The 13,821-nt window shown below is 38.5% G+C and overlaps 1 protein-coding gene across 8 annotated transcripts in view; it reads left to right on the top strand.

Moving 5' to 3' along the window:
- Positions 1-12,202, top strand: part of LGI1 (leucine rich glioma inactivated 1) — a 31,968-nt gene extending 19,766 nt beyond the window's left edge. The window contains exons 2-9 of one of the 8 annotated variants that reach the window (XM_042862877.1): positions 45-494; positions 868-939; positions 4,826-4,897; positions 5,001-5,072; positions 8,922-8,993; positions 10,224-10,393; positions 10,800-10,964; positions 11,054-12,202. In XM_042862877.1, the coding sequence (XP_042718811.1) occupies positions 304-494; positions 868-939; positions 4,826-4,897; positions 5,001-5,072; positions 8,922-8,993; positions 10,224-10,393; positions 10,800-10,964; positions 11,054-11,871 (1,632 nt within the window). In that variant the 5' untranslated portion in view covers positions 45-303 and the 3' untranslated portion in view covers positions 11,872-12,202. Of the gene's footprint in view, positions 1-44; positions 504-867; positions 940-2,960; positions 4,416-4,825; positions 4,898-5,000; positions 5,073-8,921; positions 8,994-10,223; positions 10,394-10,799; positions 10,965-11,053 lie in introns of those variants that run through there. The other 7 variants (XM_042862883.1, XM_042862881.1, XM_042862878.1 and 4 more) reach the window with 7 other exon arrangements.
- Positions 12,203-13,821: the final 1,619 nt, after the last annotated feature.

The following is a 13,821-nucleotide window of genomic DNA, read 5'->3' as shown; positions in this document are numbered from 1 at the left end:
TTTTTTTTTTTTTTTTTTTTTTTTTTTTTTTTTTCTCCCTTCAGCCGGTTGGATTTTCCCCATCTTACAGCACCTCGCAGGTCTCTTCTCTCAGCAGTACGTTGCCTGAGTGAGTGGAAACACACAGATCAGCTGCAGGTTTCTGTCTACAGAAACAGAGTGAAAGAGAAAGAAAAGGGTTGGGAAAGCAAAGACAAATATTGACCTGGACTTATAGAAAGACATCCAATGGCTGAATAAAGAACCCCTGTTCATGTTTTGGGATATTCTTTCAACTGGCTGGAACAAGAGCGGATCAAAAGAATGGGAAATGCCAGCAGACCCTTTAGAAGAATTGCTTATTTCTTATGCCTTTTATCTGTGCTTTTGCTGACTGAAGGGAAGAAACCAGTGAAGCCAAAATGTCCTGCCTGGTGTACTTGTACCAAAGATAATGCTTTATGTGAAAATGCCAGATCTATTCCTCGCAGCGTTCCGCCTGATGTTATCTCACTGTAAGGGCTGTAAGCATTTGGTTATTTAATTTATGATTTAAAATGAACTGGGATGTGTGCATACGGAAGGATGCTTGCTGCAGGGAGTACCTCCAGCATTCAGAATCATCAGCTAATGTGTTAAAATTGTGCTGCATTCTTGAATTCTGCTTTTTACATCTCTTTCATCTGTTTGTCTGTCTGTGTCTATGCACGAATACCATTTCATACCTGCTTCTATGCTGAAGGAAACCTGTAACATTTTTATTTAAAATATATATATATATTTTTTCAGTACTTGCAGAAATACATTTCTCTGTGATGACCAGATCGGTGTTATAACCATGCATATGTGAGACTTCATTAATATAAGGTTGTTTTTTCTTCTTTCCAGATCCTTTGTGAGATCTGCTTTTACTAAAATCCCAGAAGGGAGTTTTTTGCTCACACCATCTCTGCAGCTTCTGTGAGAAATATTTATATGATACAATTTTTGTTATGAAATGTATATGTACCCATAAATAATGAAATAAGGTTCTCGATATTATTTTGATGGGAAATAGGAAGAGAATGTTCGTTAGATGACAAAAAACAAGACTTCTAGTAATGTGAAAGATAGTGCATGTTTAATTTTTTCAAAGTCCATGTACTTGGTGTTTTGCAGGGATATCTGTTGTCAGTGCTACTTTGAATGATTGAATTCTGGAGCTTTTGGTGACAGAATGTGTGCTATCTTTATAGGATTTTAATTAATATTACAGTAGGGATTTGAGCATTGCAACAACTGTTCTTCCTGTTTCTCTCCTGCAGCACCAGGGCCTGATCACAATATAGAGCTTCCCATTTGCAACTTTCATTGCCCGTGAGCTCAGAGCCCCACAGATCAGGCCCTTCTGTTCTGTGGGACAGGTCCCGGACTCCTTTTCCATGCAAAATTGCCACTGACTTCTGTGGAAGTTTAGTCACTTCAGTGGGAGTTTTGCCTTGCTAGTGTCTCATTTTGACTATTATTTATGATTTCATGTTTTTTGAAAATGCACAGAAGTAATGAAAATTTTCTTTAAATTAAAAAAAAAAACACAGTTATTTTAAAATCAAAGACTGTGATACATAGAAAGAGATTGCCTTTGGACATTTAAAAATTGGTTGCATTTCTATATAGGTTTTTTACAGGTTCACAGGCTTTCCTAGAAATGTGGGCATACGATTACATAATTGCCAGCTATACAAAGGTAGAGGGGGTGTAACCTGAACTGTTTATAGTGGATGTGCCACCAGCCTGAAACATATCCAGGCTGGTCTCAGAAATCTGGTGAGAAAGGCAACTTGATGTGATCAAAATCCAAATTAGACATCTGTCCTGGGCTGACTCGGCATGCAGGCTAGATGTGGTCAGAAGTGTCGTGTTGATGGATTGGAGCCCTAATGCTGTCTCGTTAAAGTGTTGGTGCACTGATAGCTGAAGCCCTGACCCTAGCTGTACTCTGCTACCTCAAGTGGAGCTGATAAGGAGGTGCAGACATACTGTACAATTTTGGATACAGGGTAAATAGGTAAATGCAGTTACTATGGAAACCTAAATGCTTTTCCGTTGTGCTTCATTCCTGAGAATATTTTCCCAGGTGGTCACTGATCACAAAAGGGACAAATTTCACACATCCCCTGCAATGGACCTTTCAAAGAAAAGAAAAAAAGATGCACTGGTGGAGCTTGTGTCTGAAGAGAGAGTAGGACACCATCATCGTCTCTCCTGGCTACGATGTGCCACCTACACTTAGCAATCTGCTGCCAGGCAGGCGGGGATGGGCTGGGTGGAGCAGGACAGACACATTCTGGTGGTTTTGAGTCATTATAGTGCCCGAGGGTTGTAGTCTCTGACAATGGCTTTTGGCATTTTGGTAGTGGAAATAATTTGCAAGGTCTGCCTTAGGCTTCACTGGAATGCATGTTCTCAGCCGCTGTTAATAATGCTGCAACAAAAGCTGCACTCCCAGAAAAGCAGTTTTTGTTTCCTTATGGTCTTTGACAAGTGATCTGTTAGAATGGTGCAAGCTATCCACAGACTACTTCTGCTACCTAGCAATTCTAAAAATACTGACTGCTTGTCCAGGTGTATCTCTAATGTGGGAGCCGAGCTGCTTGCAATCTTTGTGAAGGCAGAAGCAGGGCTCTATCTATGGGGCCAATACTCCAGTTTCTACGTAGGAAGGAAAAACTTCCATATTTGGCAGAAGATAGAGTAACGCAAATAAGAATATGGAAAACTATGGTTAATTAAAGGAAGTTTTAGCTTGATGTAATTATAGCTGTATTGGTAGGTTTAATTTAGCCAATGGCAAGATTTAGCAGCCTGCACATACTTTTATATAATAGTCTCTCCAGCATGCCAGTCACACATTTCTGAGTGTGGAATATTCTGCTTCTATTATTCTTTACTACAGTTGTTACTGTAGTAATGGCAGTGGTCTCTGGAAAAATCACGGTCTTAATGTACTAAACGCTGCACAGCAGTCCTACATCAGGAGAGCTTTTCTTCCTGAATGGTGCAGATGGTATGATCTGTGCTCTTTGTGTGGCAACAAAAATGTGCAGCACCTACAGAGATGAGTGAAGTGCCAGCAATAGCGTTCCCGAAAAATAGGGGGCATCTCCCTGCTCACATCTCCAGCACTTGTAGCTGTGTCTGTCAGGCAGTGTGCACAGGGTGCCCTTATAAATGGATGACACTGAAGCACATGGAGAGAAGGGAGTTAAATCATAGTGATAGGATTCACACCTGACAGCAGCACAGCTCCTGCCCTGCAGTATGGTTCTTAGCTATCATGCAGCTGCCTTTCTCCCCACCTCAGAAGTAATTTGGTGGTGATCAAGCAGAGCTGGTTCTTGAGGTCAGAAAGTGGGAGAAAAGTGACTTCGTGCATCAGATAGATGTGATACAGACACTGGGGGGAGGTACAAGATGGGAGGCAAATGAGCTCACCAACTACTAGACCTATGCCATGATCCTGGCAATCTCTACAACAGCCAAACTATTTAAAGAGATACTACCCTATTCTCATAGCATACAAGCAGGGCAGAATGCAGAAAAATAAATATTATCCAGAGAAACCGTGTCAGAAAACAGTTTCATGTAGTGAATTTACTAAACTGGTTTTCAGGTTCATGGACTTTATAAAAATACTTATTTTCTCTAAGAGAAGAATCCATTGTTACTAACAAAAAGGAAGAATTTCCTGATTGTATTTCTGTAAAAATGTAGGAACATATTTAAAGTGAAAAAAGTGCAGTCTGCAGTCGCCTAGCGAGAAAAACAAACCAACTGGAATTTATTCCTAATGCAGACTACAAAGGAAGAGATTAACTCATTCAGTGAATTAATTCATACTTGAAAATCTTGAATTCCTGAATGCCTAAGGATATCATAGTGTAAGTCTATTCATCCATCAGGTCCAACTTAATAAAATATAGATGTGCAACTAGTATTCCACTGAGGAAAAGTTCATTTTATTTGACAGTGCCTTACCATTTTAAGGGTGTGGCAGTTTTGAGCTGCATTAAAATGGGCAGATGCAAACATGCCTGATAATCATAAATAAAGCTGGAAAAAATCAATGCTAGTCCACTCTTAAGGGCTACAAGATTACATAAAATTAAATGTGTTGCCAGTATTTTTACTGCTAGATGGATGAAAAATACATGCACCTACTGAGAGTTATCTCCATCAAGTATTGCGTGGCCTTAGAAAAGTAGTTCTGAACGCTGACTAAATTAGAATAACCCTAAGAAATTTCACATTTTTTCTCAGGAAACTCTCAGTACCCTCAGGTCAAACCCGCTCACAAGTTTAACTCCTAACTAAGGATTTTTCCTACCTGTCATCTGTGTAAATTCAACTTGATGTCTGGCTTGTAGACTAGATTTTTCTTCACATTGTCATCCAAAGTAAGTATTCAATGCAATTTGGACATCTGTAGTACTTGAACATTTCAGTGTTGTCTGAGTCTGTCCTCAGTAGGTCTTGCACAATGCCATTGTTTTATTGGCATGTTAAACCCACATTTACATCCTACAGAATTCAGTGGAATTTTATCAGATAGTGCCAGTATGCAAGATGGTGAGCTGCTGGGTCCTTCCATTGCACCAGACAATACTGCAGTGTTATAGCAGTGTGTTTTAGCCTTGTGATCCTGTAGTGCTTACATAGGCAAACCATCAGTGGAAGTCTGGCCTGCTATGGATCAGTTGAACTAAATGATCTTAGTAATCTTTCCCAACCTTCATGATTCTATGGATTGCTGAACTATTTTCTAAAGCTGCTAATAACCTAATTTGTTTTACATTTCTTCACACAGGTTGTTTACGTCCAATACTTTTGATGTTATTAGTGATGACGCTTTCATGGGCCTTCCTCATCTAGAATATTTGTGAGTGGATAACATAATTTTTCCTGGCATTATTGAATAGAGTGGGTGGGCTTCCACGTTCCAGGCACTGCTTTGACCAGAATGACTTTACGACCCATTACAGGTTCATAGAGAACAACAGCATTAAGTCAATTTCAAGAAATACTTTCAGAGGACTGAAATCTTTAATTCACCTGTAAGTAAAGTGGTTGAATATATTCTTTGGTATATTTAATATAGTAACTGAACCACTGTGTTGTTTAGTATAGCATTTTGATATGTAGCAAGTCACATTTGTTTAAGCAATACTACTGTTCATTGGATTAGACTGCTAATCTTTGTGTTTCCACCAAAGACTTCTAATCATGATTGTGTAGATGGCTGGGACCCCAACAGCGTCCAAGCAGTGTTTGTGGTGGCAGCTTCCTTTCCTGCTTTGCACAGGGCGCTGAGGCTTTCCAGCTGAGCAAGGAGGCACAGGAGAGCAGGGTGTCAGTCAGCTGGTTTCTGCTAAGGTGAGATAGGAGAGGAAAGCCCAGTTTGGGGCATGAAGGCAGTGATTGGCACCAAGGTGCCGTGGTGGTGAGAGCCAGAGGGGCAGTGGCAGGCCTCTTCCCATGCAACAATCTGGCCTGGGTCCAAGGCAATATTATGGCCATCCATCCACTGAGCTGTACGGTGGATCTGCCCTTAGGCTTCAGCAGAACCAGCAAACCTACACACCTGCGCTGCACCCTGTCCCCTGCTGAACCCCGAGCAGCCTGTGATGGGAGTTTGTCATGCTCCTGAGCACCAACACCAGGGCCTGCCATTGGGCTGCCCCACCATTGTGGGCAGACCCTGCTCTCTGGGAGCTGGCACCCACAGAGGTTTGGCTCACGCTGTGTTCAGGAGGTGAAAGGCACACTGGCAACAAATACTTTTAACTGCAAACACAAGGTAAAAGCCTCATGCTCTCATCTATCAAGATAGTCTTTGCTCAGGCATTTGATTTCCATCTGGCATCAAGTTTATGCATTAGCAATACTTCTGTTTTTGCAAATACAGTCCTTATTGTAAGAAAACATTACAAACATGCTTAAAGAGAAGGGGGCTAAAACATGTAGGGTGCGCCTGACATGGATTTATACACAACTCTGAGCATTTGCATTCTGCAGCATTTATCTTGGGGTGCTTGTCACAGGCAGGGGCGTGGATTCTGACCTCTTGGCCCTAGCACAATTACCTCAAGGAGGGCTTTGAAAGAGGATCATTTAACTTTTTCTTTTGTATATTTAGACATAGGAGAAAGCAGAGGTTCAATCTTAAATAGTTAATGCATAAACATAATGGTTTAATTGCAATTCATCAAACCCTTTACCACATAGTGAATGTACCATAAAACATTTCCTTTTTGGTCAGTGTAGACAAGACTAACAGCTGCCTCAAACTGTGGCTGCTCATGTGCATGAAGTTACTTACAGAATGGCTCTAGGTCTGAGGAAGGGAGACAAGAGAGGCATACAAGCAGACTGTGCACATCCTATGGGAATCCATATTAGAGATACAGGCATAATTGTAGTATCATTAAAAAGGCAGATAATAGGATGTGGCTGGTAACTGGGACTCTATCTTCGAAATATTTATGCACATGAATAACTTTATATTCACAAATGGTTCCAGTACATTATTTATTATATTCATTTACTTATTTAGTAGCTGCTACCGCCTGTGAAAAAATTGCTTTTCCACCATAGAGTAAAGCAGTGTCTTGTCCACAGAGCGTGCAGTCCAAAAGTAACATCTTGTCTTGACTATGATGTTGATTTCAGGGGACACTCCAACAGTTTCATAAGAGAATAACATATGCAAAAGATAGAACCGCACTTGAGGAGCCATTGTGGTTTGCATGTGGTTGGTTGCACACACAGTTTTGGAACACTGATTTGTGCAGTGTGCTGCTATTGCACATGGAGAGCTACTCATCAAGACAATGAGAATTTTGCAGAAAATAATCGCAAGGGCAGCTACATTAACAATGGAATGTGAATAGTTTAATGTGTTTGTGGACCTACTCCCCACCCTTTGGGGGAAATTGTACTTACATATTAAGAATAATCATTGGTATCCTGAGGCATTTCTCATTTAAGAAACAGGAAAGTGTTTGTGATACATAAAGTATAATGAAAAGAAACACAGTAAACAAGCACAGAAATTAGTTCCATGGAGTTAGAGAAGAATACCAACTTTGTTCTGTTTATTCTGTTCATTTCCTTTTCACAATATAAGTTTTGCAATACAGTAAGCTATCCAAACATTTGTATTTTTATTATGCAATTATCTTTGATAATTACAGCATGTCCTTTTTGTAAAATAGAGCCATCTACTATTTGTTATGCAACACACTTCATTTTCTGTTTAGGGTGGACTGAGGAAAAGAAAACACAGTTGTGTCTTTCGACTAATTTTAACTCAACGTTAAAACCTTACCATTAGGATAGGGAAATAATTTCTATATTTCTATATTCCACATATCATTTCAATTGCCTTTCTTTCAGAATTGCAAGTGTCTGTCTGTAAGCATAACTGCATGTTTGACTCAACCCTTACTTTCTTATTACAAAGCAAATACCAAAAAAGCAGCATCTAGACAAGTTAGCGTTTCGTAACACACAAGCATGCTTTTTAACACTGGAATATAAAATGCAAAGTTTTCATCCAAAAATTGGCAAATGCATAAACCTTATATAAATTTTTCTGTTAGTCAGATTCCTGTGGTAGCGATGAACCACTGTTATTTCCAAGGGCATTGCCCCTTTTGGTTTGATATAATCCAAGTCATAAAGAAAATATAGGGCATTTTCTTGCAAGTCAACTTAGCTTTATTCACATGAGTTATCTGACTTTGAAAGAATTTTTTCTGAGTGTAACCTTAAGCATAAGGGAAGCACATGATCCGTACACCAAAGTGTTGCAATCATATCTACTTTGAGAGCTGGGAAACTAGGGGGGTCTAATGGCATCCCGTATTACTATCCTAATTGGGAAAAGTACACTGTTTTTAATGAGGCAGATAACCCATTAGGTCTAGGCCTGTTCTTCAGTTCAAACATGTGCCTAAATATCTTTGCCTGGCAAAAGAAATTGTAGTTAATAAGTAATTTTTGTATGTCTAACTAAAAATAGAAAAGGTTCTAAGAGTTACTAGCTACACATTGTAACTGGCTTATTAAATTAGAATGATTTCTTTCCATTTTCATTTCTTTTCGTAAGAGAAATAATTTTGTTAATCAAAAGAGACGTGAGCTGTACACTATTGAATTATTCTTTTCCTGGTGTGCCCTCAGTGACATTCAGAGAACTTTGGTGGACTTACAGAGATTTTTCCATCTGAAATATAATACATTCCTTGTTTAAACGCTGCTCGCATTTCCTCCTCACCTTACTGGCTAGAATACCCAATGCATTTAAGGGAGCTTTCCCAACATTAAAAATTGAGAATTAACACTTTTTTTGCTGGTCTCACACATACATGCTTACATACACCTATTCTGGGAAAGAAATTCTTGTTGATCAGCAATTTCTCGTCTATCACTGCATCTTTCCTAAAATTATGAGCTAAGCCTAAATCCAGTACAATGAAATCTGACATTAAGATTTAACTTCCAGAAGAGAGAAAAGAAAGTGGGAGGTTACAGTAATATGAACACTGTGTATTGGTATCTTCTAAGGAAAACATTAGTAGATCCAATCATGACTAATTGTTTTAAAATAATGGTGTTGGCAAAACACCAGAGGTGACTGTACTTGTTCCTCTGCTGCGTGAAGTACTGTGAATGCTATAAGGCTGCTGAAGAGTCAGAAAGCAGGAGGAGTCAGGGGGTTTTAGTGGAAGAGAGTCACAAAGTAAAAGAGCTAAATGCTGAAGAATAGTAGGGTTCTTTACCTAAAGGGGAAAAAAAAAACAACACACAAAAACAAATAATCAACCAGAACAGTATTAATCCTTGCAAAAAATGTCTAATTTCATGAGCTAGCACTGATATTGAAGTATCTTCTTTTACAGGAGTCTCGCAAATAATAATCTCCAATCGCTTCCAAAAGACATATTCAAAGGCTTGGATTCTTTAACAAATGTGTAAGAAAGCAATTAATTAATCTATTAATTTTACTAAAAATATAAAGAGATTTTTTTAGAGGACATTCTGAGTAACCATTCAAACCAATAGCTGGTAATGGGATCTTATTACTGGGTAGAGAATACACAGGATGGGTAGGCTTGATTTTTGGCTGGTGTTATTGATCAGAATTTGGAATATTTGACTAGTTATGAAGATATGTGATGCTGTTTGTAGTTGTGCAAGAGATCTGCATGTTCATTAAAATGGTGAATAAAAAGGAAACGTCCTAAGGGATGCATGAGAGAACATGACGTGAGGAGAGGGTGGAAGAGATTTAATGGAAGTGATATATCTATGTCCAAATAAGTTCTGGGAAAGCTTTCTTTTATCACAAAAGCATAAGTGTTTTAGTAAGTGCCACATTTCATACTAAATTTAACTGAAAACAAAAGCAAAACACAAATTTGTTTGAACATACAGCTTAGATACCAATAAAAGTACAAAATATAGATAAACAAATAAACCCTATGATTGCTTCGCTGAAGTGTGTTCTGTTCACAACATACCAAATTATGGTTCACCCGATGTGGGATAAGGAGAACAGAACATGCTTTCTGCTCCTGGCACGAACAAGGCAAGCTGGATTCATAGCGGCAGTAGCAGGTTGTAGAGATGGTCAGTGTGTCCTACATCACTGCTTGGCATGACTGACTATAGCCAGCTGGTGACACAGTCAAGTCCTGGCACTTACCCATTCTTGTCCATACTTTCTGAAATCTGACCAAAGACAGCTGTAAAGAACTGAACTCCTTTGCTTGTGTCTCCTAAACCTGTAAATCCAAAGGAGTACATCCAAAAGAGATAGCAAATGCTGACTGGCTGACCGTCAGGGTGCATTAATTTCTGTTTTATCTAGAATGTTCATATTGAGAAAGGGTAATCCCAAGGAACAGCTTCCCCAAACATGGGGCAATCAGTTTGGTAGGCCTTCGTGAAACTCCGGACTTGAGGAAATCAACAAGAACTTCCTACTGATTATCAACTTAAGCTCTCCTTAATAGAATTAAATCTGCGTGTGTTCTGATATGTGGATTTAACTGTAGGTCAGGAAAAATTAATCCAGGAAGCCATCAACTGAGAATAAGCAAGAAAGCACGTATTTAACAGGAGCCCAGCTTGTTGTTGTCATGCAAGGAGAAAAACAGCAGCTGACTATTAATTTCCAATGCATGATTTATTTGTTCTAGAGATCTTAGAGGCAACGCGTTTAATTGTGACTGCAAACTGAAATGGCTAGTGGAGTGGCTGGGCAGCACCAATGCAACTGTTGAAGATATTTACTGTGAAAGTCCACCAGAATACAAGAAGCGCAAAATCAATAGCCTCTCCTCAAAAGAATTTGATTGCATTATTACAGGTAATGTCCTTAAAATTATATACATTTGGTAAAGTCAAAGCTGTATCATTTTTATTCTAGGGTCCATTTTGCAGGAAGTCTACATGCTGGCTGGAAGTTTCACTAAAATCGCTGTGAATTGTCTGCAGGTGCAAGTCTGACACAGGAAGCACTGAGGATTTGGCACACTGCAGCTTCTACTCAGACTTTAATATGAAGGCTATGAAGAACCAGGGCACAAAATTGCACTTCTTTTAGTTGAGAAAGATTGAAAAACAGATTACAGTTCTCCTTTATCATCAGGAAAATTGGACTAGTGATTAAATACTGTAATTTGTAATAAAATGTTATCTGCTAAGCAAATGTTCTTTCAGTATAGTATGGAACGTATCTCTGTAATTTTCATATGTTTTGTGCGCTTTTGCAGAATTTGAAGTTTTTCAGTCCCTGCCATATCAATCTCTATCAGTAGATACTTTCTCATACATGAATGATGAACATGTGGTTATTGCACAGCCTTTCACTGGAAAATGCATCTTTCTTGAATGGGACCATGTAGAAGTGATGTTCAGGAATTATGACAACATTACAGGTATGAGCATTCCTCACCAAATAACACTGTAACAGCTGATTAAAAAGAAAAAAGCAACGCTAACCCTGTCTTTTACTTTTCTTTTATAGGTACTTCAACTGTTGTGTGTAAACCTATAGTTATTGAGAGTCAGCTGTATGTCATTGTTGCACAGCTGTTTGGAGGCTCCCACATATATAAAAGAGATATTTTTGCTAATAAGTTCATAAAGATTCAAGATATTGAAATCCTTAAAATCAGAAAGCCCAATGACATTGAAACTTTCAGGATTGCTGAAGACTGGTATTTTGTTGTTGCAGACAGTTCAAAAGCCGGTTTCACCACTGTTTACAAATGGAATGGGAATGGATTTTATTCCCATCAGTCTCTGCACGCCTGGTACAGAGATACTGATGTGGAGTTTCTTGAAATAGCCGGCAAACCGCATTTAATTCTGTCAAGTAGTTCCCAAAGACCTGTAATATATCAATGGAACAAAGGAACAAATGAATTTGTTAAGCGTTTTGATATCCAGGATATGGAAGATGCATATGCGGTGAAACATTTCAAAGTGAAAGAGGATGTATACATTTGTTTAACAAGATTTATTGGGGACTCTAAAGTAATGAAATGGGGTGGTTCAGCATTTCTGGATTTACAAAGAATGCCATCCCGAGGGTCAATGGTATTCCAACCGCTCCAGATACGTAATTATCAATATGCCATTCTCGGAAGTGATTATTCTTTCACTCAAGTCTATTATTGGGATGCTGAGAAAGCAAAATTTGTGAAGTTTCAAGAATTAAATATACAGGCACCAAGATCTTTCATACATGTCTCCATCGATAAACGAGATTTTCTCTTTGCTTCCAGTTTTAAGGGAACTACATTGATTTATAAACATGTCAGAGTTGACTTAAGCGCATGACACTCATTAATCTGAGGTTACATCAGACTTTCTGCCGTAAGCGGACAAAATGAACTAAATGCATGATGACTCTCTTATCTTACTTCCAAATGAATGCCTTTAAAAGTTGAGATTGCTAGAACAAAGTATTACTAGTATCTTCATCTTTAATTGTCAAGTCTAGTGATGTTGGAAGTTGCATTTTTTAACAAAAAGAAATTAACTGTTCTTTGCATCCACAGTATGTAAATATGTGTGCAACTGCATCTGTTGCTATAAAGAATATTAAGATGTACTTTTCCATTTATTTATTCACCTGTTTGAAACAACTGCCAAATAAAATGTTTACATTTTGTGTCTTTCACATTCCAAATATTATTTTCAGGTGATACTTTTTATTTGTGTATGTATTATACACATACAAGATAAACTGGAGAAGGTGTATTGCCCAATTCTGAGTTGTACTGCATGGAAGATGCACAGAATATCAGGTAGGTTTTGTGTATAATTGTGTGTAAGGTTTTGATGCAAATGCAGCGTAGAACTTCAATCCTACTAGCAGTCACCTGGACACATCATTGTATTTATGTGAAGCTTCACTGGTTCAAATTGGCTTCCACCTAGAAAAGTAGGATTCCATTCTATAGATCTGGCTGTAGGATGGGGCTTTGTACTGTTCATAGTTGGAAGTAACAGATTGTTGAAAAAAAATTACAGAGAAATCAACAGAATAAATCTGATGTAAAGGTCTTTCTCCACCTGACGCTGAAGCAGCACAGAATGAATCTCTGGAATGACATTTGGGCTGTCACTGTGCTGAAAGCTAAAAGCACAGCTTATTTTGCAGCTAGCATCATTTCTATATCTGAGCTGTGACACATCACTTGCACGAATTCTGTGTATCCTTGTCAAGTCTTTCAATTGTAATCACAATTATTTAGTTTTCACTGAATTTCTTCTTTATTGTGAACGAGGGTAGGGAAAGTGAAGTCATCTGGTAAGAGGTATGCCTGAGATTTCAGGAATTTTGAATGTGGCAAAACAAACTCCATTAGTGTAACATCTGAACCTCTAGGGAATCTGCCTATGTGTGTTAAGTTACACCGAGTCTAAGTTTGTCATGAAAATCCATCACACTCAAAGTTTAAATAGTCTTTTGTTTGCATACACCCAGTGCATCACCTGTGAGAAATCAGCACTTGCTGCAGCTCAGGAAGAGAACTCAAATTCATTTTAGCTACTTTTGCACTTCACTTGAAGTTATTGAGCCTTATGCTTCAGTGCCATCTTTAAAATATACATTAAAATACCATGTATGTTTGTTTGTATTTCTAACATTTCTAGCACTCACAGACATTGATTGGCCAATAAGATTTGTACTATGCTCATCAGCTAGTGATGTAAGCTGATCTGGTGAGCCAGCAGGCTCCCCGTATTTATGAAGACTCTAAAATGACTATTTCAGCCTCAGTAGCTTTTCCTTTGCTGATGGTGCTGCTATGAGCAGTTGCTAGTGCTGCAGGCAAGAAAGACACATAATATGTAAGAAGCCAGTTCTAAACAGCAGGCTTCTATGATAAAGAATAGTTTTTTACATTCAGTGTTATTAGAAAAGAAAAAATCATATGTGAACAATGCTACTCTAATAAGCTAATTTTTTGTGCCTTTTTATCCGTAGCTGCTTATGCTCTGGTCAGTATTTGACTTAAAACTACTCACTGTGTATAAATCTGTGACTAGAAAGATTTAATATTGCACAGTTGTAAGCACCAGCAAGTTTTTATTAGCACATAACATTTCCAAAATCCATTCTGATAATGCATCACTGGACAGTTTTCAAGTTCTTAGCTTTCATATGAGTGTGATTTTCAGCCCCAGATCAATCCAGATAATCTCTCTTATTACTTGTGAATGTCAGCTGCACAATGTTGATTGCCAGCTCAGCTTGTCTGTCTCTTCTTCAATCTACCT

This window comes from Lagopus leucura, unplaced genomic scaffold (assembly GCF_019238085.1).
Source record: "Lagopus leucura isolate 7727_CA_CO unplaced genomic scaffold, USGS_WTPT01 Super-Scaffold_739, whole genome shotgun sequence".
Lineage (NCBI taxonomy): Eukaryota > Metazoa > Chordata > Aves > Galliformes > Phasianidae > Lagopus > Lagopus leucura.
Note: the sequence above shows the minus strand (reverse complement) of the source record. Positions and strands in the feature narration are given on the sequence as shown.